Source organism: Phycodurus eques, chromosome 1 (assembly GCF_024500275.1).
Source record: "Phycodurus eques isolate BA_2022a chromosome 1, UOR_Pequ_1.1, whole genome shotgun sequence".
NCBI classification, from domain to species: Eukaryota; Metazoa; Chordata; class Actinopteri; order Syngnathiformes; family Syngnathidae; genus Phycodurus; species Phycodurus eques.
In genome coordinates this window covers 35,687,877-35,709,856 of record NC_084525.1, presented here as the reverse complement: position 1 = coordinate 35,709,856, position 21,980 = coordinate 35,687,877, and the positions used below count along the sequence as shown (strand labels likewise).

General features: G+C 46.3%; 1 protein-coding gene across 1 annotated transcript in view; it reads right to left on the bottom strand.

Annotated features, from left to right (window-relative positions):
* LOC133409706 (metabotropic glutamate receptor 4-like) overlaps positions 1 to 21,980 on the bottom strand; it is a 212,663-nt gene that overhangs the window by 61,654 nt on the left and 129,029 nt on the right. Inside the window, exon 3 of the mRNA XM_061690102.1 lies at positions 1,844 to 2,060. Within this exon, the coding sequence (XP_061546086.1) occupies positions 1,844 to 2,060 (217 nt within the window). The remainder of the gene's footprint in view (positions 1 to 1,843; positions 2,061 to 21,980) is intronic.

The following is a 21,980-nucleotide window of genomic DNA, read 5'->3' as shown; positions in this document are numbered from 1 at the left end:
TGCAGGCAGGCCAGTCTAGTACCCGCACTCTTTTACTACGAAGCCACGCTGTTGTAACACATGCAGAATGTGGTTTGGCATTGTCTTGCTGAAATAAGCAGAGGCGTCCATGAAAAAGATGTCGCTTGGATGGCAGCATGTTTCTCCAAAACCTCTATGTACCTTTCAGCATTAATGGTGCCTCCACAGATGTGTAAATTGCCCATGCCATTGGCAAGAACACAGCCCATACCATCACAGATGCTGGCTTTTGAACTTTGAGTCCATAACAGTCCGGATGGTTCTTTTCCTCTGGCCCGGAGGACACGACGTCCACAATTTCCAAAAACAATTTGAAATGTGGACTCGTCAGACCACAAAACACTTTTCCACTTTGCATCAGTCCATCTCAGAAAAGCCGGCGGTGTTTCTAGGTGTTGTTGATAAATGGCTTTTGCTTTGCATAGTAGTTTCAAGTTGCACTTACGGTTGTAGCGCTGAACTTTATTTAATGACATTGGTTTTCTGAAGTGTTCCTGAGCCCATGTGGTGATATCCTTTACACATTAATGTTGGTTTTTAAGGCAGTGACGCCTGAGGAATCGATGGTCACGGGTATTCAATGTTGGTTTTCGGCCTTGCCACTTACATGCACTGATTTCTCCAGATTCTCTGAACCTTTTGATGATATTATGGACTGTAGATGATGAAATCCCTAAATTCCTTGCAATTGTACATTGAGGAACATTATCCTTAAACTGTTCGACTATTTTCTCACGCACTTGTTCACAAAGAGGTGAACCTCGCCCCATCTTTGCTTGTGAATGACTGAGCAATTCAGAGAGGCTCCTTTTATACCCAATAATGGCACCCACCTGTTCCCAATTAGCTTGTTCACCTGTGGAATGTTCCAAACAGGTGTTTGATGAGCATTCCTCATCTTTCTCAGTTTTTTTTTTCGCCTGTCCCAGCTTTTTTGGAACGTGTTGCAGCCATAAAATTCTAAGTTAATGATTATTTGCTAAAAAGTTTATCACTTTGAACATTAAATATCTTGTCTTTGTAGTGTATTCAATTAAATATAGGTTGAACATGATTTGCAAATCATTGTATTCTGGTTTTATTGTTTAACACAACGTCCCAACTTCATTGGAATTGGGGTTGTAATTACTTAAATCTGAAACAAATAGATAAATTATATAATCATTAAAAAAACATAAATATTGATATGGATATTGACATGAATCACTTGGAAATTGTGGTTGCCCTCTTCCAAAGATTTCTATTGACTCTTTTCCAAATTGATAGCAGAAACAGACTCTGAATTGAAGCAAACCATCTGGTGTGCCATGTTTGTTGATACAGGATTAGATTAACAAACAATTCCCTAAATTTTGAGCATAGGATATCATCATACTAAGAATTTTTTAAAACCGTATTATACATTGATCAAGTTTGTCTCAAAGATAAATGTAGGTATTGGACTCTGCACTGTGGTCACTGTCTATGTAGTAGTGATTCTCCTGCCTGACGTCTGTGCAGGCAGCGTGGGTTCGGTTCCCAGTCAGTGATGGTGTGAATGCTAGTATGAATGGTTATCATTCTCTCTACAGTATCTGCCCTGTGATTGACTGGCAACCCGTCCAGGCTGGCACCTGCCTTTCGCCTGATGTTAGCTGGGAGCCTGAACAGTGATGTAGAAAATGGATGGATGGAATTCTACACAATGACGTCATCTGAGCTAGGTTTTAGTACAGGTTCTGCTTATCACACACATAAAGTATATACAGGATTATATCATTATATTGGCAGTTGACAGTAGCGGATAGAATGTTTGTTGTTTGAGAACAGAACAAAGACTCACTGTTCTCTCGAGACTTTTGAATGAATGCATCCACACCACTTTCCCCGTAGTTTCCCTCGGATGCCACAGTGGAGACATAGTTCCAGCGCAAGGCTTTGACGATGTCCACCATGGCCTGAGCCTGATAGGTGTCAGGCGGCACCACCCGAGAGAAGAAGTCGTAACGTGTGTTGTCACTCAGCTCTGGAGCTGTGGAGGCGTAGCTCACCTGAGGGATCTGCGGGGACAAAATAATGAGAATGACGATTTTTTTTTTTTTTTTGTCAATTGATTATGCTGAATGATAATGATTCTTCATAGTTAACATCCTACAAAACCTCTTGGGTATAAGTACTGTTGGCATTTGCTTCATGAGTAAAATGAAATCAGAATCATCTGTATTTTGCCAAGTATGTCCTAAAAAACACACAAGGAATTTTTTTTAATTATTGTTTTTTGACAACTGTGCAAAAGATGCAGAGTCCTCTCGCACTGAGAGCAGTTTGAATGACTAATATACCAAGAGTCCGGTGAAATGACCATTGTGAAAAGGGCGCCGAGACTTCAAGGAATGTATGCAGTTTAAAGTGACGAGTAGTGCGATAGTCTGGGACAATGTCAATTGTGCAAATGTTGCAGATACTCCTCAGTCAGTGTGCAAGTGGTGCAGATGCTACTCTGGCATGAGTGGCCAGTATTGGTCAACAACAGATATGCAAATAGTGCAGAGTGGTGAAACTACTACAGTGAGTGCACGAATAATGTATAATTGGCCCGACAGATATGTGACAACAAACTCAAGACAAAAAAATTGGCAGCATGTTGCAATGGAATTGTTGGTTAGCTGTTTAAGAAGTTGATGGCAAGAGGGAAGAAGCTGCTGGAATGTCTGCTAGTTTTAATTTGCATTGATCGGTAACGCCTACCTGGGGGAAGGAGCTGGAAGAGCTGGTGAACAGGGTGTGGAGGGTCCGATAGGATTTTGCACGCTCTTGTCTTAGTTCTGGCAGCGTGCAAGTCCTCAAGGGTTGGTAGGGGGGTACCGACAATTTTTTCATCAGTTTTGATTGTCCGTTGCAGTCAGAGTTTGCCCTTTTTTGTAGCAGCACCAAACCAGACTGTGATGGAAGAACACAGGACTGATTCGATGACCGCTGTGAAGAACTGCCTCAGCAGGTCCTGTGGTAGGCCGTGCTTTCTCAGAAGCCGCAGGAAGTGCATCCTCTGCTGGGCCTTTTTGAGGAAGGAGTTGATGTTGATCGCCACTTCAGGTCTTGAGAGACTGTAATTCCCAGGAACTTGAAGGTCTCGACGGTTGACACAAGGCAGCTGGACAGCGTGAGGGGCAGCTGTGGCGAAGGATGCCTCCTGAAGTCCACGATGATCTCTTCAGTCTTGAGCGTGTTCAGCTCCAGGTTGTGTCGGCCGCACCACAGCTCCAGCCGCTCTACTTCCTGTCGATACGCAAACTCGTCACCGTTTTTGATGAGGCCGATGACTGTCGTGTCATCTGCAAACTTCAGGAGTTTGACAGCCGGTTGTGTTGAGGTGCAGTCGTTCGTGTGGAGAGAGAAGAGCAGCGGAGAGAGGACACAACCTTGGGGCAACCCAGTGCTGATGCTGCGTGTGGATGAGGTGGTCTCCCCCAGCCTCACCTGCTGTGTCCTGCCCGTCAGAAATCTGTAAATCCACTGGCAGATGGCAGGTGAGACGCTGAGTTGGAGAAGCTTGGAGGAATGGAGTTCAGGGATGATGGTGTTGAAAACAGAGTCAACGAACAGGATCCTTGTGTAGGTCCCCGCACTGTCGATGTGTTCTAGGATGAAATGCAGTCCCATGTTCACTGCATCATCCACAGACCTGTTTGCTCGGTAGGCAAACTGCAGGGGGTCCAGCAGGGGACCTGTGACACTCTTGAGATGGTCCAGCACGAGACGTTCAAATTACTTCATGACCACAGATGTCAAGGCGACAGGCCTGTAGTCATTCAGACCCGAGATTGGAGGTTTCTTGGGGGCTGGGATTATGGTGGAGCGATTGAAACAGGATGGTACTTTGGACAGTTCCAGAGATCTATTGAAGATCTGTGTGAAGACTGGAGCGAGCTGGTCCGTGCAGACTTTGAGGCAGGATAGGGACACAAGGTCTGGGCCTGCCGTTTTGTTAACCTTTTGTTGTTTGAAGATGCGTCTCACATCCTGTTTGTGGATGGTTAACGCAGAAGTCAAGAGGTGTGATGGGGGTCGGTGGTGCGGCTGGGTCGATGTGGGGTGTGAAAGTGTCCTTTTCAAATCTGCAGAAGAAGGTGTTCAAGTCTACTATTAGTCTACTATTAGTCTACTATTGTTCTCAGTTTGGGGGGATCGTCACTCGTAATTCGTCAGCGATTGTAATGCATGCCAGACAGTAAAGCACAGGGCGGCGGAATGTCCGAAGTCTTCACTGGTCTTTAGCAGAAGATGAAGCTCATCCATTTTCTTGGGTAGGGAGCGTAGATTCGCGAGGTGGATCGACGGAAACCCCAATCTGTATCCTCTCTTGCTGAACTTCACTTGGATGGTCGCTCACTGCCCTCTGTGGCGTCCCCTCCGTCTCCATGCCTCAAAGATCGCTGTCGATGCTCCGGTGAGTAACTCGGGGAAAAAACAGCGGATTTACGAAAGTTGATTTATTTGGTGTTCAAAAGCGGACAAGCACAAGATGATCAGCCACTCAAGCAATGATGACACTCAGTGTCCCTGTAAATCTATGCCATTAGGCCATGGAAGCTGAATGGGATTAAAAAAAGAGATTCTAAATATTGTTGTTTATCTGATGAATCAGAATTAGAATGAGATGAATTTTGGCAGCATTTTGATTTGAAAATTCAACAGCATCGAAAAAGATGACGTGTAAGTTAATTTAAATGTTTCAAAAGTGTAGTTGTTTTTTTGCTTTGTTTCACTATTGAGGTCGTTCACATCCTGCCTCCACCAGTACACTTTTTCTTGTCTTTTTTTTGTCTCTTTATTCAAGTTAGTTGAGGCATACGGCTCTTTTAATTTCTGTTATCTTCCTCCACGACAGTTAATTGACCAAATTTAATAACATTCAAAGATGGTTTCACTTTAAAGTCTTTTATTCATTTCTATGCCAATTTCTCAGTAGTAGACATTTGACTGCATGTATTGAGGGACATTTAAGTTCTCTTGAATCGTGAATCAAGATACTTGAACTCCTCCACTTGGGGCAGGATCTCAGCCCCGACCTGCAGAGGTCACGCCACCCTTTTCCGACTGAGGACCGTGGTCTCAAATTTGGAGGTGCTGATTCACATCCCAGCCACTTCACACTCAGCTGCGAACTCCTCCAGTGAGAGTTGTAGGTCAGGGCTTGATGAAGCCAACAGAACCACATCATCTGCAAAAAGCAGAGATGCAATACTGAGGCCACCAAACCGGACCCCTTCTACACCTCGGCTGCGCCTAGAAATTCTGTCAATAAAAGTTCTAAACAGAATCGGTGACAAAGGGCAGCCTTGGTGGAGTCCAACCCTCACCGGAAACGAGTCCGACTTACTGCCGGATATGCGGACCAAAACCCCCCACAGGACACCCAGAGGGACACGGTCAAACGCCTTCTCCAAGTCCACAAAACACATGTAGACTGGTTGGGCGAACTCCCATGCACCCTGCTAAGAGTGTAGACCTGGTCCACTCTTCCACGGCCAGGACGAAAACCACACTGCTCCTCCTGAATCTGAGATTCAACTTCCCGATGGACCCTCCTCTCCAGCACCCCTGAATAGACCTTACCAGGGAGGCTGAGGAGTGTGATCCCCCTGTAGTTGTAACACAGCCTACTGTCCCCCTTCTTAAAAAGGGGGACCACCACCCCAGTCTGCCAATCCAGAGGCACTGTCACCGATGTCCACGCGATGTTGCAGAGGCGTGTTAACCAGGACAGCCCTACAACATCCAGAGCCTTGAGGAACTCCGGGTGAATCTCTTCCACCCCCGGGGCCCTGCCACCGAGAAGCTTTTTAACCATCTCGGTGACCTCAACCCCAGAGATGGGAGAGACCCCTCAGACAACCCAGACTCTGCTCCCTCATGGGAAGGCGTGTCGGTGGAATTGAGGAGGTCTTCAAAGTATTCTCCCCACCGGCTCACAACGTCCCGAGTCGAGGTCAGCAGCGCCCCATCCCCACTATACACAGTGTTGGTGGTGCACTGCTTCCCCCTCCTGAGACACCGGATGGTGGACCAGAATTTCCTCGAAGCCATCCGGAAGTCTTTCTCCATGGCCTCACCGAACTCCTCCCATGCCCGAGTTTTTGATTCAGCGACCACCAAAGCTGCATTCCGCTTGGCCAGCCAGTACCCATCAGCTGCCTCAGGAGTCCCACAGGCCAAAAAGGCCCGATAGGACTCCTTCTTCAGCTTGACGTGATCCCTCACTGTTGGTTTCCACCAACGGGTTCGGGGATTGCCGCCATGACAGGCACCAACCACCTTACGGCCACAGCTCCGGTCGGCCGCCTCAGCAATGGAGGCGCGGAACATGGTCCACTCGGATTCAATGTCCCCCGCCTCCCCCAGAACATGAGCAAAGTTCTGTCGGAGGTGGGAGTTGAAACTCCTGACAGGGGATTCTGCCAGACGTTCCCAGCAGACCCTCAAAATACGTTTGGGCCTGCCACGTCGGACCGGCATCTTCCCCCAACATCGGAGCCAACTCACCACCAGGTGGTGATCAGTTGACAGCTCCGCCCCTCTCTTGACCCGAGTGCCCAAGACAATGCGGTCGCAAGTCCGATGATACGACCACAAAGTCGATCATCGAACTGCGCCCTAGGGTGTCCTGGTGCCAAGTGCACATTTGGACACCCTTATGCTTGAACATAGTGTTCATTATGGACAAGCCGTGATGAGCACAGAAGTCCAATAACAGAACACCGCTCGGGTTCTGATCGGGGGGGCCGTTCCTCCCAATCATACCCTTCCAGGTCTCACTGTCATTGCCCACATGAGCATTGAAGTCCCCCAGCAGTACGATGGAGTCCCCAGCGGGAGCGCTCTCCAGCACCCCCTCCAAGGACTCCATAAAGGGTGGGTACTCTCAACTGGTGTTTGGTGCATAGGCACAAACAACAGTTGAGACCCTACCCTATCGTCCACCGGGGTGAACCCCAACGTACAGGCACCGAGCCAGGGAGCAATAAGTATACCCACACCTGCTCAGCGCCTCTCACCGTGGGCAACTCCAGAGTGGAAGAGAGTCCAACCCCTCTCAAGAGGACAGGTACCAGAGCCCAAGCTGTGTGAGGAGGCGAGTCCAACTATATCTTGTCGGAACTTCTCGACCTCACACACCAGCTCGGGCTCCTTCCCTGCCAGAGAGGTGACATTCCACGTCCCTAGAGCCAGCTTCTGTAGCCGGGGATCGGATCGCCAAGGTCCCCACCTTCGGCCACTGCCCAGCTCGCATTGCACCCGACCCCTATGGCCCCTCCCACAGGTGGTGAGCCTATGGGAAGGGGGACCCATGTTACCCTTTCGGGCTGTGCCCGGCCCGGCTCGAAGGAAAGCGCCTGGTGGCGCCTGGTGGCGCTTTCCTTCGAGCCCCACCTCCAGGCCTGGCTCCAGAGGGGGACCCCGGTGACCCCCGTCCGGGCAAGGGAAACCTGAGTCCATAATTGGTCTTCTTCATAAGGGGTCTTTGAGCCTTGCTTTGTCTGCTCCCTCACCTAGGACCTGTTTGCCATGGGTGACCCTACCAGGGGCGTGAAGCCCCAGACAACTTAGCTCCTAGGATCATCGGGACACACTAACCCCTCCACCACGATAAGGTGACGGCTCAAGGAGGGGACTCTTGTTCACGAGTGAGGTTGAATGGAACGGGAAATCGGAACGGAATGGAACGGATCAGTGCAGCGTCTGCAGTGATGCGGACTTTGTATCGATCCGTTGTGGTAAAGAAGGAGCTTAGCCGGAAGGCGAAGCTCTCGATTTACCGGTTGATCTACGTTCCAACCCTCACCTATGGTCACGAGCTGTGGGTCGTGACTGAAAGAACAAGATCCCAGATACAAGCGGCCGAAATGAGTTTCCTCTGCAGGGTGTCCGGGCTCTCCCTTAGCGATAGGGTGAGAAGCTCGGTCATCCGGGAGGATCTCAGAGTAGAGCCGCACTCCTCCACATCGAGAGGAGCCAGATGAGGTGCCTGGGGCATCTGATTCGGATGCCTCCGGGATGCCTCCCTGGTGAGGTGTTCCGTGCACGTCCCACCGGGAGGAGACCCCGGGGACGACCCAGGACACGCTGGAGAACACACTGGAGAAATGCTCATGGAGACCCCATGAGCATTTCTGGAGACCCCGGGGACGACCCAGGACACGCTGGAGAGACTACGTCCTTCGGCTGGCCTGAGAACGCCTCGGGATCCCCCCGGAAGAGCTGGATGAAGTGGCTGGGGAGAGGGAAGTCTGGGCGTCCCTGCGAAAGCTACTGCTCCCGCGACACGACCTCGGATAAGCGGTTGAAAATGTCTGGATGGATGGATGAATCGTGAATCAATCTTTGCAGTTTTATGACATAAAATATTTATAGATATACAAAAATACATTTCCTGAACTCAAAAAGCAGCTTTTTAATTTGAATTCATCCATTAAAATTAAAAGTTTGTCATGGCATCTCTATACAGCTGTTAGGATTTTGAAAGCTAAATGAAGGTGATGGAAGTCTACTCTGGACTGTTTGACAGTCAATCACAGGGCACATATAGAGACAGACAACCCCACACAATCACACTGCCACTGAGTGGAACCTGAATACACGTTGCCAGCGCAGAAGTCTGGCAAATGAACTGTTACACTTTAATAGGCAGGATGTTACATTGTTATAACTATATATATATATATACACACACATATATATATATATATATATTTATATATATATATACACATATATATATATATATATACACACACACACACACACACTCCTTGTGATCACAGTATTGTTTTCAAATGGTCTCATCAGTCACACTTGAGCCAGTGGCATCCCCCCACAAACCCCACCCTTCTTTTGTGTCAGCCAATCAGCTGCCTGCATTACTCTTGTTCAACTAACTGTGTCTCGTGTTTGTGAATAGTCTATTTCTGGTCTGTGTTTTTCTCGTCATTTTCTGTTGGAATGTTGTTCTTTTCTTTTTATTTATACTAAACGTAAGTAAAGGTTATTTTACCTTCCCAGTCAGTGTCAATATCCAGGCACTGCCGGTCCCAAGCACGGATGAAAATGGGAGAGTTGCGTCAGGAAGGGAATAAATACAGCGTACAAATTTAGCCAAGCAAATCATGCAAGTGAATCGCTGTGGGACTCCTGACGGGACAAGCTGAAAGACATGTTCTATAAAAGGTTATTTGACCCCCGTTTTGAGGCGACATCCCTTCTCTTGTATTTTTTGGTATTTTTCATTATTTATCATTATATTTAACAATCATTCAGCTCCTGTTTCCCAATACATTGTCAGTGTTTAGTCCACCTGCTTTAACAACCACCACGATTACTGTAGTTTATTTTAATATTAATTGAAACATATTATGGATATAAACTCTATTAATGAGCATTTCTGACCATCTCGGGTCAGAGGCTCATGTGAACAAGTTTAAGGTGAGCAACTGCAGATGTGGGAGGAATTGTGACTGCATTTGATGATAAAACTTCATTGCATCTCTACAGTAAATATTAAATGCGTGTGAACTGAGCTTTTGACTGCCCAGATCACATCAGTTCATCTTTGAGTTATAGAAATTTGAAGAATGTCACTCAAGTGACTCATCCTGTTCACACAAAGTGAGGCAGAAGCATTCATCTTGAAATTTTTACTCATTTCCCATCCAAGTTTCATGACAATTCAGTAATCCTTTTTTTCCCCACGTGATATGTAATGAACATTGCAACACGTATTGTCAGATAGTGATGTTGTAATCAGACCAAATGTTAAAAGAATGCAGATAGCTTTACACATTGTTACAAAAACTGCAAACTAAAAGCAGCTTTATTAACTTGATTTACATCTGATGAGCAGAGCAAGGCAGTGAAGGGAATTCTGATCCAGTGCTGATATTGTCTCAGGCCATCACACTGCCTCTTAACAACATTTCCCTGTCTGCAGTCTTGTTCTGAGGCTGGGTCTGGTGTGCAAACATTACGCGTCATGAAGTGAATGCTTGTGTTTCTCTGGGATGCTCTTAGAGAGGGAAGCCGTGTCAGGTTGAGTATATTATTGTATGTATATATTATATACATATTGCTGGCTCCGCCTTTCCCCCAAAAAAAATTTCCAGAAGAACTCTTCTTATCCACCACTGCCTACAAAATGACAGAATGCCATCCTATGCAGTTAAAGTACGATGTGTAATATTCCTCTGGCGCAAGGATCGGAATATAGGAACCATCAAATGTGGAAACCGCGATTGACACCATTTCGCTAACTTTCTTGCTACTTGATAGATTTATAATGTTAGCCATGAGAACATTGTCCACCACAGCACAGAAGTGTGTTATATAGTCAAACACTATCAAGACAGATGGGATTTACTCCTGTACTCTTATGTTTTTATTGCGAGTTTCCACAGGGTGATGGCAACTCTTATTGGCATGGGTAAATACACAGGATTGTTGGTGTCACGACATTCCAGCTCTCATTCTAGTTGGCGGCAAAGGGACGTTGGATTTTGTGTGAGCATAAAACAACAATGGGCCACAGGAACTTTTTGTCCCAGGAATTATGGTACAAGGAATTAAATGTTCCTGGTAATTTTTGTGTGAAAGCGCCCATGCCACCAGTAGGCCAAGATGCACTGACTGTCACCGACTATGTTTCCAAATAGACGCAATATACATATATGAAATTCAAGTGTTGTTCAAAGGTGTTTGGAAGGTGTTAATGAGCTCACATTTCAGAATATTCTAGACTTCTAGCACCTAAAAGTACTGTGAAAGATAACCCATTATATAAACACAGTTAAAGTTCACTCCTCTATCAAATTATGCAATGCAAAAACCATTTTAATGTATATAGGTGGAAAATGTGTTAACATTGTGTTTTTCTTGCATATGGCAACCATGAGCATGATTCAAACTATAGCAATGAACCTTTTTTTAGCTTCTCTCCTGCAACATACTAGGCGGTTAACAATATTAAAATATAATAGTATTAAAAATCAATGTGGATGAAAACCAGCCTCTTTCTCAGAAGCTTCTTGGTTGTATGGATTAACTACATCTATATGAACACTCCTCTAAAATTGTTCGGTTTGGTCGAAACGACAAATTTAGTCCCTATTGTTTCCCTAATACTGACGGACAGGGGGTTCAGGTGGATGGGCTCTGGCTTATCTATTGCGCCTCTTAGTTACTTGTGCTTCGCTTGTCAAGCTTTACAGCGCAGCATGGATGCTGATGACAACAGTAGCAGATTAAGCGCTTGCAAATCCTCCTAATAAAGAAAGTAATTTCTGTCTGTGCATGCATGCCTTAGACTTTGCTTCAACTGTGTGAAGTGATCTACTTTATACTAGTGAGTGGATCACGGGCATGAAAAGGGGGCACTATGGAGTTACGATATTTCAATGAGCAACTTGTTTTTTTTCCTGAGTTATAAATATTCAACAGACATCTTCAGACATAAATTATAATTCCTCATCTCTGAGCAATTCTAATGCAGCTTCCATGACGCTAACAATGAAAGTGAGGTTATTCTGTGATCCGTCCCTTAAACTGGATTTACACTGTAGGTTTAAAAGACACCCTTCTTGAGCCATCACCTTATCGTGGTGGAGGGGTTTGTGTGTCCCAATGATCCAAGGAGCTAAATTGTCTGGGGCTTCACGGCCCTGGTAGGGTCACCCATGGCAAACAGGTCCTATGTGAGGGACCAGACAAATCACAGCTCAAAGACCCCTCATGACGAAGACAAAAAATAGACTCAGGTTTTTAACGTGGGTCCCCCTTCCCATGGGCTCACCACCTGTGGGATGGGCACATAGGGGTCGGGTGCAGTGCGAGCTGGGTGGTGGCCGAAGGCAGGGACCTTGGAGATCCGATCCCCGGCTACAGAAGCTGGCTCTAGGGACGTGGAATGTCACCTCTCTGGCAGGGAAGGAGCCCGAGCTGGTGTGTGAGGTCGAGAAGTTCAGACTAGATATAGTCGTACTCCACGCACAGCTTGGGCTCTGGTACCAGTCCTCTCGAGAGGGGTTGGACTCTCTTCCACTCTGGATTTGCCCACGGTGGGAGGCGCCGAGCAGGTGTGGGCATACTTATTGCTCCCCGGCTCAGCGCCTGTACGTTGGGGTTCACCCCGGTGGACGAGAGGGTAGCCTCACGCCGCCTTTGGGTGGGGGGACGGGTCCTGACTGTTGTTTGTGCCAATGCACCAAACAGCAGTTCAGCACTTCAATGCTCACGTGGGCTATGACAGTGAGACCTGGAAGGGCGTGATTGGGAGGAACGGCCCCCCGGATCAGAACCCGAGCGGTGTTCTGTTATTGGACTTCTCTGCTCATCACGGCTTGTCCATAACGAACACCATGTTCAAGCATAAGGGTGTCCACACGTGCACTTGGCACCAGGACACACTTGGTTGAAGTTCGATGATCGACTTTGTGGTCGTGTCATCGGACTTGCGGCCGCATGTCTTGGACACTCGGGTGAAGAGAGGGGCGGAGCTGTCAACTGATCACCCGAAACCCGTTGGTGGACACCAACAGTGAGGGATGCCGTCCAGCTGAAGAAGGAGTCCTATCGGGGCTTTTTGGCCTGTGGGACTCCTGAGGCAGCTGATGGGTACCGGCTGGCCAAGCGGAATGCAGCTTTGGTGGTCGCTGAAGCGAAAACTCGGGCATGGGAGGAGTTCGGTGAGGCCAAGACTTCCGGACGGCTTCAAGGAAATTCTGGTCCACCATCTGGCATCTCAGGAGGGGGAAGCAGTGCACCATCAACACTGTGTATAGTGGGGATGGGGCGCTGCTGACCTCGACTCGGGACGTTGTGAGCCGGTGGGGAGAATACTTTGAAGACCTCCTCAATTCCACCGACACGCCTTCCCATGAGGGAGCAGAATCTGGGTTCTTTGAGGTGGGCTCTCCCATCTCTGGGGTTGAGGTCACCGAGGCGGTTAAAAAGCTCCTCGGTGGCAAGGCCCCGGGGGTGGATGAGATTCGCCCGGAGTTCCTCAAGGCTCTGCATGTTGTAGGGCTGTCTTGGTTAACACGCCTCTGCAACATCGCGTGGACATCGGGGACAGTGCCTCTGGATTGGCAGACTGGGGTGGTGGTCCCCTTTTTAAGAAGGGGGACCGTAGGGTGTGTTCCAACTACAGGGGGATCACACTCCTCAGCCTCCGTGGTAAAGTCTATTCAGAGGTGCTGGAGAGGAGGGTCCGTCGGAAAGTTGAATCTCAGATTCAGGAGGAGCAGTGTGGTTTTCATCTTGGCCGTGGAACAGTGGCCCAGCTCTACACTCTTGGCAGGGTCCTCGAGGGTGCACGGGAGTTCGCCCAACCAGTCTACATGTGTTTTGTGGACTTGGAGAAGGCGTTCGAACGTGTCCCTCGGGGTGTCCTGTGGGGGGTGCTTCGGGAGTATGGGGTACCAAACCCCTTGATACGGGCTGTTCGGTCCCTGTACGACCGGAGTCAGAGTTTGGTCTGCATATCCGGCAGTAAGTCGGACTCATTTCCTGTGAGTTTTGGACTCCGCCAAGGCTGCCCTTTGTCACCGTTTCTGTTCATAACTTTTATGAACATAATTTCTAGGCGCAGCCGAGGCGTAGAGGGGGTCCGGTTTGCTGGCCTCAGTATTGCATCTCTGCTTTTTGCAGATGATGTGGTTCTGTTGCTTCAACAAGCCATGACTTCCAACTCTCACTGGAGCAGTTCGCAGCTGAGTGTGAAGCAGCTGGGATGAGAATCAGCACCTCCAAATCTGAGAGTATGGTCCTCAGTCGGAAAAGGGTGGCGTGCCCTCTCCAAGTCGGGGATGAGATCCTGCCCCAAGTGGAGGAGTTCAAGTATCTCGGGGTCTTGTTCACGAGTGAGGGAAGAATGGAATGGGAGATCGACAGGCGGATCGGTGCAGCGTCTGCAGTGATGCGGACTTTGTATCGATCCGTTGTGGTAAAGAAGGAGCTAAGCCGGAAGGCGAAGCTCTCGATTTATAATAATATATAATATTAATGTATTGACTAATATAATAATAAGTACATTTTTAAATATTTGGGGAATTGTGGTTTATTTAGATGATGATTTAGATGAGGATTAAAGCCGGGTACACACAATGAGTTTCATTCCTTTGTTTTTTTTCACTGCATTTTCTTTTACACGATTTTATAAACATGTTGTGACTAAGAATGTACCGTAACTTATATGGTAGTTACCTTGGCATTTCCATATGTTCAATTAGAAAACAGTTTTGGCCTTTCAAACATTTTGGAAGGTTCAAAAAAGGATTCCCAAAATTCTGAGTTTCTCATATTAAGTACAGTACTTGACTCGGTTCTTCCTCGAAAACAGCTTCCAGGGCAAAAAGATCTCACAAAGAGTACAGATATATAATATTTATGTTCGATGCTACTTATTATCATGACTTCAGCACTGACGCAGGGCCAAATGAGCTCATTTAGTTCCTTGTTTACGCACATTTATTTAAAGACTCAAATCACAGCAATTATGTGTAATTCTCAAACACAAACTGAGTGATAGAAAGCAATGTGGAAAGGTTGCGTGAACTGAATAAATATGTTTAAAGACCCTGTAAAATGAATTCAGAGATTTGTTTCTCAACACATTAAATATGTTAGAAGATACAATAAGTGTTAAACTCCTTTTCACCATTTCAGTTGTCCGGATTTTTTGAGCACCCATTTCTACCACTACAAGGTGCAGTTATAAACATAACTATGCCAACACCCCGACAAATGCATCTTCCCCGAATGCCACAATTTAAAGAACAGGTCAGTGTTAATACTTACATTCCTAAGTGTTATGTATTTCGTGTTTTTCAGTCTATTCTAATATGTTGAAACGCAAAGCACTGTGGATTTATAACTAGCAGATACTATGTGCTCAAATGTGTGTAGTGTGAAAACACAGCCTCAATAACGTATGCCGCTGTGTTTAATAAACAGTTAACATTCCTTGAAGTGTTTTTGTTATGTGGACCCACACATGCCACAAAGCCGAGTCAGGCAGTGATGTATTGGACGACACTGCTGCCAGTCCATGGTGTCCGGAACCCTGTTAGCCCACTAGAAGTGCCTCTCGTTGCGGCAAACATTTGCAAACATATATGGATGTGTCGGCATATACGAGATGAATATATATATATATATATATATATATACACACAGTGTATATATTAATGCTAGGAAGTGATGTATTCTATGAAAAGCAACACGCTGTACAGGGGTATTGCTGTAGTCCAGTGAGCAAGAAATGTCGCTGACATAACATGATAAGCTCTGCCTGTCCTGATTTGTGACAGAATGGGGAAATTGTGTGATTGTTGCTGCAGTGCAAACGCCTGAGATGAAAAAGCACAGTGAAGCTTGCCGCCAGATCTCACTGATTTGGCAGCAACAGACAGGCTTGGACGTGCCATGGCACCCCAATATACGACAGCGGCAAAATTCAAGGAAAAAGACATCTTTATTAAAATAATTAAATTTACATTTAGATAGCAGACTTTCAACTTTTATTAATGATCCTCTAACTTCGAAAATCTTATTGACGGTAATGCATTCTAAAAAGTGGCTGTAACGGTCTGAAAAGAGAAATCGCCACAGCTCTTTGGGTGAATACAAGAGACTGATAATGAATTCAGATTATTAGACTTTAAGCAGCAGGCAGAAGTTGAAAATGAATGAAGTTCTTCGGCAGGGTCTGGTCTTCTAATTACATTTAGCAGTATTCCTGAAGCAAAAATGATATCCCCATCCTCTGTTTAATTTGAATATGACTTATCTATCGTCAGAACTGCTGAGTCATATGCTAAACTGAGAGTCAATTTAGTTTTTAACCAGTATCCAAATGGTGCCACTAAAATAAAATAAAAATCCATATGATGTCAGGGGCAAAAGCTCAATCTGCTTTTTTGTGCCTTTCTACCAGGGTTGGTCCATATGTTCATTGGTAACATCTCAAAAAGAGTCATCTGACAGGATATTGCACAAAAAAATGTATCCTGCTGTTTCATACGTCCTGATGTACTCTAACCTTTTTGATATGAGTAGAACAATGACTTTGGTTGTTCTGTTCAAAGAGTGAACCAACAGCATCAACCTCCTGCTACTTTCTGTGCAATGTCGGCAGGCCAGCTTTGGGTTGCCTCGGTGGGGCCAGTCAACCCCCCTGGGTCCCTCGGTGTGGGTGGTGACCCGTCCACTGGGCCCTTTTCGGGTGGGCTTCTGGACCTGACCCTGCCTCATGGGTGGATGGTGTGGGGTCCTCAGCCCCCACGATGCAGACGCAGCAATTACAGGTCACCTCTGAAGGTTATTGTGCATGCAAGACGGTGTCTATTCACTTGCATGATTCCGTAGATACTCACCTCTGGGACTTATTTGCTTGGTGTGGGGCCACTCATTCATTGCGATAACTTATAACTATGCTAACTTCCTGGGTATCCCCTCACTTGCCTCTCTGTTTCTAAAGATGTTTAGAATTTACATAGCCACTCCCGCACACTTCACCACTACCTCTGTCTTGCATGCTTTCCCTCCTGTCCTTGTCTATTCCGGCCCTGTCCTATATTGTCCTGTCCTTCCTTCACAGGGTGGAGAACTACTGCCCCATACAACATGAGAATCTGTGTCATTGTACTAGGCATATCATGATTTACTTTCCTCATCTTACTTACAGCTAATGTACTGTCTTTTGTTGTGTTCTCTTCCTATATTATTTACTTATCTTTTCACTGTCTTTTCCCTTTTTTTCTCCTGTCACTCCCCTTTAAAAAATGTGTTCTGTCTGACCGAAATTTTCAATAAAAATCCATCAATATAAAGAACCACAGTGGCAGCTTAAAAACTACCCTGTGGCACACTTAAACTGTTCCAGAATAAAAAGGGTTACAGATCCCCCTTTCTGTTTGACCTAACAGCTGAACAGGACAAAAAAAAAAGAAAGAAAGAAACATTTTTCAGTGGCAGTCTGAGTATATATGTGTACTGTTGACAAAATATTTTATATACTGGTCGTCCCCGGGGTCTCCTCCCGGTGGGACATGCCCGGAACACCTCACCAGGGAGCCCTACGGGAAGCATCCGAATCAGATGCCACAGCCACCTCATCTGGCTCCTCTCGATGTGGAGGAGCAGCGGCTCAACTCTGAGCTCCTCCCGGATGACCGAGCTTCTCACCCTATCTCTAAGGGAGAGCCTTGACACCGTGCGGAGGAAACTCATTTCGGCCGCTCATATCCGGGATCTTGTTCGTTCCCACAGCTCGTGACCATAGGTGAGGGTAGGAACATAGATCGACCGGTAAATTGAGAGCATCGGACCGATACAAAGGCCGCATCACTGTAGACGCTGCACCAATCTGCCTGTTGATCTCCCGTTCCATTCTTCCCTCGCTCGTGAACAAGACCCCAAGATACTTGAACTCCTCCACTTGGGGCAGGATCTCCTCCCAGACCTGGAGAGGGCACACCACCCTTTTCCGACTGAGGACCATGGTCTCAGATTTGGAGGTGCTGATTCTCATCCCAGCCGCTTAACAATCGGCTGTGAACCGCTCCAGTGAGAGTTGGAGATCATGGCTTGATGAAGCCAACAGAACCACATCATCTGCAAAAAGCAGAGATGCAATACTGAGGCCACCCCCTCTACGCCTCGGCTGCGTCTAGAAATTCTGTCCATAAAAGTTATGAACAGAATCGGTGACAAAGGGCAGCCTTGGCGGAGTCCAACCCTCACCGGGAACGAGTCCGACTTACTGCCGGCAATGCGGACCAAACCGGTCGTTCGGTACTCCATACTCCCGAAGCACCCCCCACAGGACTCCCCGAGGGACACAGTCGAACGCCTTCTCCAAGTCCACGAAACACATGTAGACTGGTTGGGCAAACTCCCATGCACCCTCGAGGGCCCTGCCGAGGGTGTAGAGCTGGTTCACTGTTCCATGGCCAGGACGAAAACCACATTGCTCCTCCTGGATCTGACATTCGACTACTCGACGGACCCTCCTCTCCAGCACCCCTGAATAGACATTACCAGGGAGGCTGAGGAGTGTGATCCCCTTGTAGTTGGACAGTTGACAGAGGCTGAAGATTTGATCAATGTAGCCTCTGTCAGGGCGCAACTCACCTTGGTTTGGCCTTGTGTGCTAACTAAAACAGCTTTAAGAGGATCAGCGTGAAAATGTTAATGCAATGTCGATGAGACTCATCCCGCAGTAGTTGCTACAGATCTGCTTGTCCCCTTTCTTGAAGCTGGGCAGTTGGACACCTTCACTCCAGTCGCTTGGGATGGTTTCGACCTTCTCACACTTTAGTCATAACGCGGTGTAGCCATGGGCCAGTTGTGTTTGGGCAGCTCATGTAGACTTCATCTGGCAGGCCATCTTTGTTTGGAGCTTTGTTGTTTTTAATACGGCCTGAGCGGCATACAGACCTCCTCAATGGTAGGTAAACCTCTTCTGTCTCTCCTCGGTAGTGGTGATAACGGCCTCTGATCGGCCCAGCTGTTTTTTTTTTTAAATCTGCAAATTCGCTGGCCCATCTGTCCATTTTAGAAATCAAATGTGCCCCTGGAAGACAAAAGTTGGTCTATGGGCAAGAGCATCTGGCTGATGTCGGTGTAAATTACGCACATTCGGTTTACAGAGAAAAAGGGTGAAACCCTTGGTAGTTTTAATGAAAACTACCTATAAAGGAAGTCCTCGAGTTACGATGCACTCGCCCTACGACGTTTCGACTTTACGACGCCCGTGCTTCGTCCGCCATTTTGTCCCAGCACCATAGTGTTTCTGCTTAGCTATTGCATAGTGCTTGTCTGTGTTTGTGCGCCGGGAGTATCGTTGGCTTTTTCGCCCCCTCCTTTTTTCACACTCTCAGTAGTAATGCTAAGAACAGCATATTATTTTTTATTTCAATGTATTTTAGTTTCTTTACACGAAGTGTTAACCTTTCCTGCTACAGTCACCTGACCGTGGTCGGGATGCGCAGGGGTTAACTCCCTTCTCTCGTTGCACAGCTGAGCTGGGTGGCGGCAACAATAAAGGCACGAAGCATTGATTTGCTGCTTTAATGGCTTTATTAGCTCCTCTGCACATTCAACGTCAACGGGTCCTCCGCAAATCGCTACTCTTCCCCGGTCGCCGTCACTACACTTGCTCCTGTACACACTCACACCGGCGCACACTCCTTCCTCCTTTGCAGTTCCGCCGGATGACGCCTGCGCAGTACCGTCTCACTCACACATCGACGCACACGCCCACACACACTGAGCTTGCTGTCACAATCATGTGGGACAATACCCGTAACAGAAATATTTCGCCGTAAATATCGACTTTAATGTTGAAATCCGACTTACGCGGAAATTTGTGTTACGTCGCCAGCGTAGGAACGGAACACGTTCGTAAATCAAGGACTTCCTGTATTTGTTTTCTTGTTTACCCCACTTCTCGGCTCCACTGGAATAAGTGCTTCATTTTCATTACAATACGCCACCACGTTTGTTTTCTTCTTCCTGAATCAAGTCTGCACATGCGTAGGTAAGTCTAGTCCATTGTATGACAGGGGAGGGGAGCACTCAAATCAATCATGAAATTTTAAGCATTTTTAAGAGTGTTTTTAACCGTGTTAATTAAGACTAAAAAAATACTTGCTATAAATAGTATGTTGTTTGACGCATCTTCAAACAACAAAATATTAACAAATCAGCAGGCCCAGACCATGTGTCCCCATTCTGCCTCAAAGTCTGCGCGGACCAGCTCGCGCCAGTCTTCACTCAGATCTTCCATAGATCTCTGGAACTGTGCGAAGTAACATCCTGTTTCAAACACTCCACCATCATTCCAGTCCCCAGGAAACCTGCAATCTGGGAATCCCTGCAATCTGGGAATTACAGTCTCTCAGGACCTGAAGTAGGCGACCAACATCAACTCCGTCCTCAAAAAGGCCCAGCAGAGGATGTACTTCCTGCGGCTTCTGAGAAAGCACGGCCTGCCACAGGAGCTGCTGAGGCAGTTCTACACAGCGGTCATTGAATCAGTACTGTGTTCTTCCATCACAGTCTGGTTTGGTGCTGCTACAAAAAAGGACAAACTCAGACTGTAACAGACAATCAAAACCTGCTGAAAGGATTGTCGGTACCCCCCTACCCACCCTTGAGGACTTGCACGCTGCAAGAACTAAGACAAGAGCGTGCAAAATCCTCTCGGACCCTCCATATCCCGGCCACCAGCTCTTCCAGCTCCTTCTCTCAGGTAGGCGCTACCGATCAATGCAAACTGGAACTAGCAGACATTCCAACAGCTTCTTCCCTCTTGCGATCAACTTCTTAAACACCAAACCTACAATTCCATTACAACATGCTGGCAATTTTTTGACTTGAGTTCGTTGTCACATTTCTGTCAAGCCAATTATATATTACTCGTGCACTCACTGTAGTAGACTCGCCACGCTGCACTATTTGCATATCTGTCGTTGACCAATACTGGGCACTCATGCCAGAGTAGCATCTGCTCCATTTGCACATTGATTGAGGAGTATCTGCAACATTTGCACAATCAACATTGTCCCAGATTATCGCACTACTCGTCACTTTAAACTGCATACACTCCTTGAAGTCTCGGCGCCCTTTGCACAATGGTCATTGCACCGGACTATTGCAATTTTAGCAATTTGAACTGCTCTAAGTGCTAGAGGACTCTGCATCTTTTGCACAATAACTAGCAACCCTTTATTGCTCAGTGACTGTTTTTTTTTTCTTTTTGTTAATGGCTATGTCACAAAAGTGTTCTCTGTCAATTGATTGTCTGTTATTGTACTAGAGCGGCTCCAACTACCGGAGACCAACTGTATGGTTTTTTTGGACATACTTGGCAAATAAAGATGATTCTGATTCTCGTAGTATAGTTTGGCAAAATATTTTCTTTATTTGCTATTTGCTCCTCCTTTCTGCATCTCTACAAAATAAATGAAATGATAACCGTGTCAGTAATCCATCTCCTTGGAAGAAATTGATCTAGTGAGAAGAAAGGGGCTATTTTCAGCTGACAGCAAAAGACACATGGAGGAAAAATTTGCTATAGTAGCCTGTTGGTTTTGTCTCACACCTGAAAAACTAGAACAAGATGGAATATAGAATGTAATTCCCAAGTGAAAAGAGTAAATGGTATTGTTGTCAAAGAGATAAAGAGCTAAACCTTTATCAAATTTATCATCAGGGCAATATACTGTAATTCTCGAACGAAAGAATATGATTGATCTTTGATTGGTCTTCTTAGTAAAAGCATCATTTCAAAAACACAAATTTTATTTAGAAGGGATCTAAATATGAAAAAAAAAATTGAGCTGCAGGTTTAAGGTTAAGGTTAGATATAACAGATGAGGTACACTGTGTACTATATTTCCTCTGTTGATCGCATCAAATATTAATGGAGACTACACATCTGTAAGCTGCAACACTGAGTGTGGGCAACTTCCTGCTCCTTTAATCGTGTTTGTTCTGGGTCCAAATACTACGTGATCGGCAAATTTACATTGCAAATCCATGAACCTAAATTTTATTACATTGCAAATCCATGAACCTGCAACCCCCCAGACACACACACAATGCTGCCCAGTGCAGTTGCATAATCCGCACATGCTTATTTCCAACACTGCTCTGGAGTCTGTGCTCAATTTAAGATGTAACAGTAATGTATTCTGCTATTTTATGAACACAGACATACATGTCATGTTGTTAAAAGGCCCTTGAATATTTGGAAGGGTTAATGCATGATGGCACCTTCAATAAAAGCAGCATGATTTATTTTAAATTCTTGACTCTCTTTGCAAATATGAATGGTAAAAAAAAGGCAGAATTGGTAAATATGTGTATTATTCAAGATAGAAAAAAAGGTATCATTGCATGACCTTGCACATGGCTAGGCCTTCATG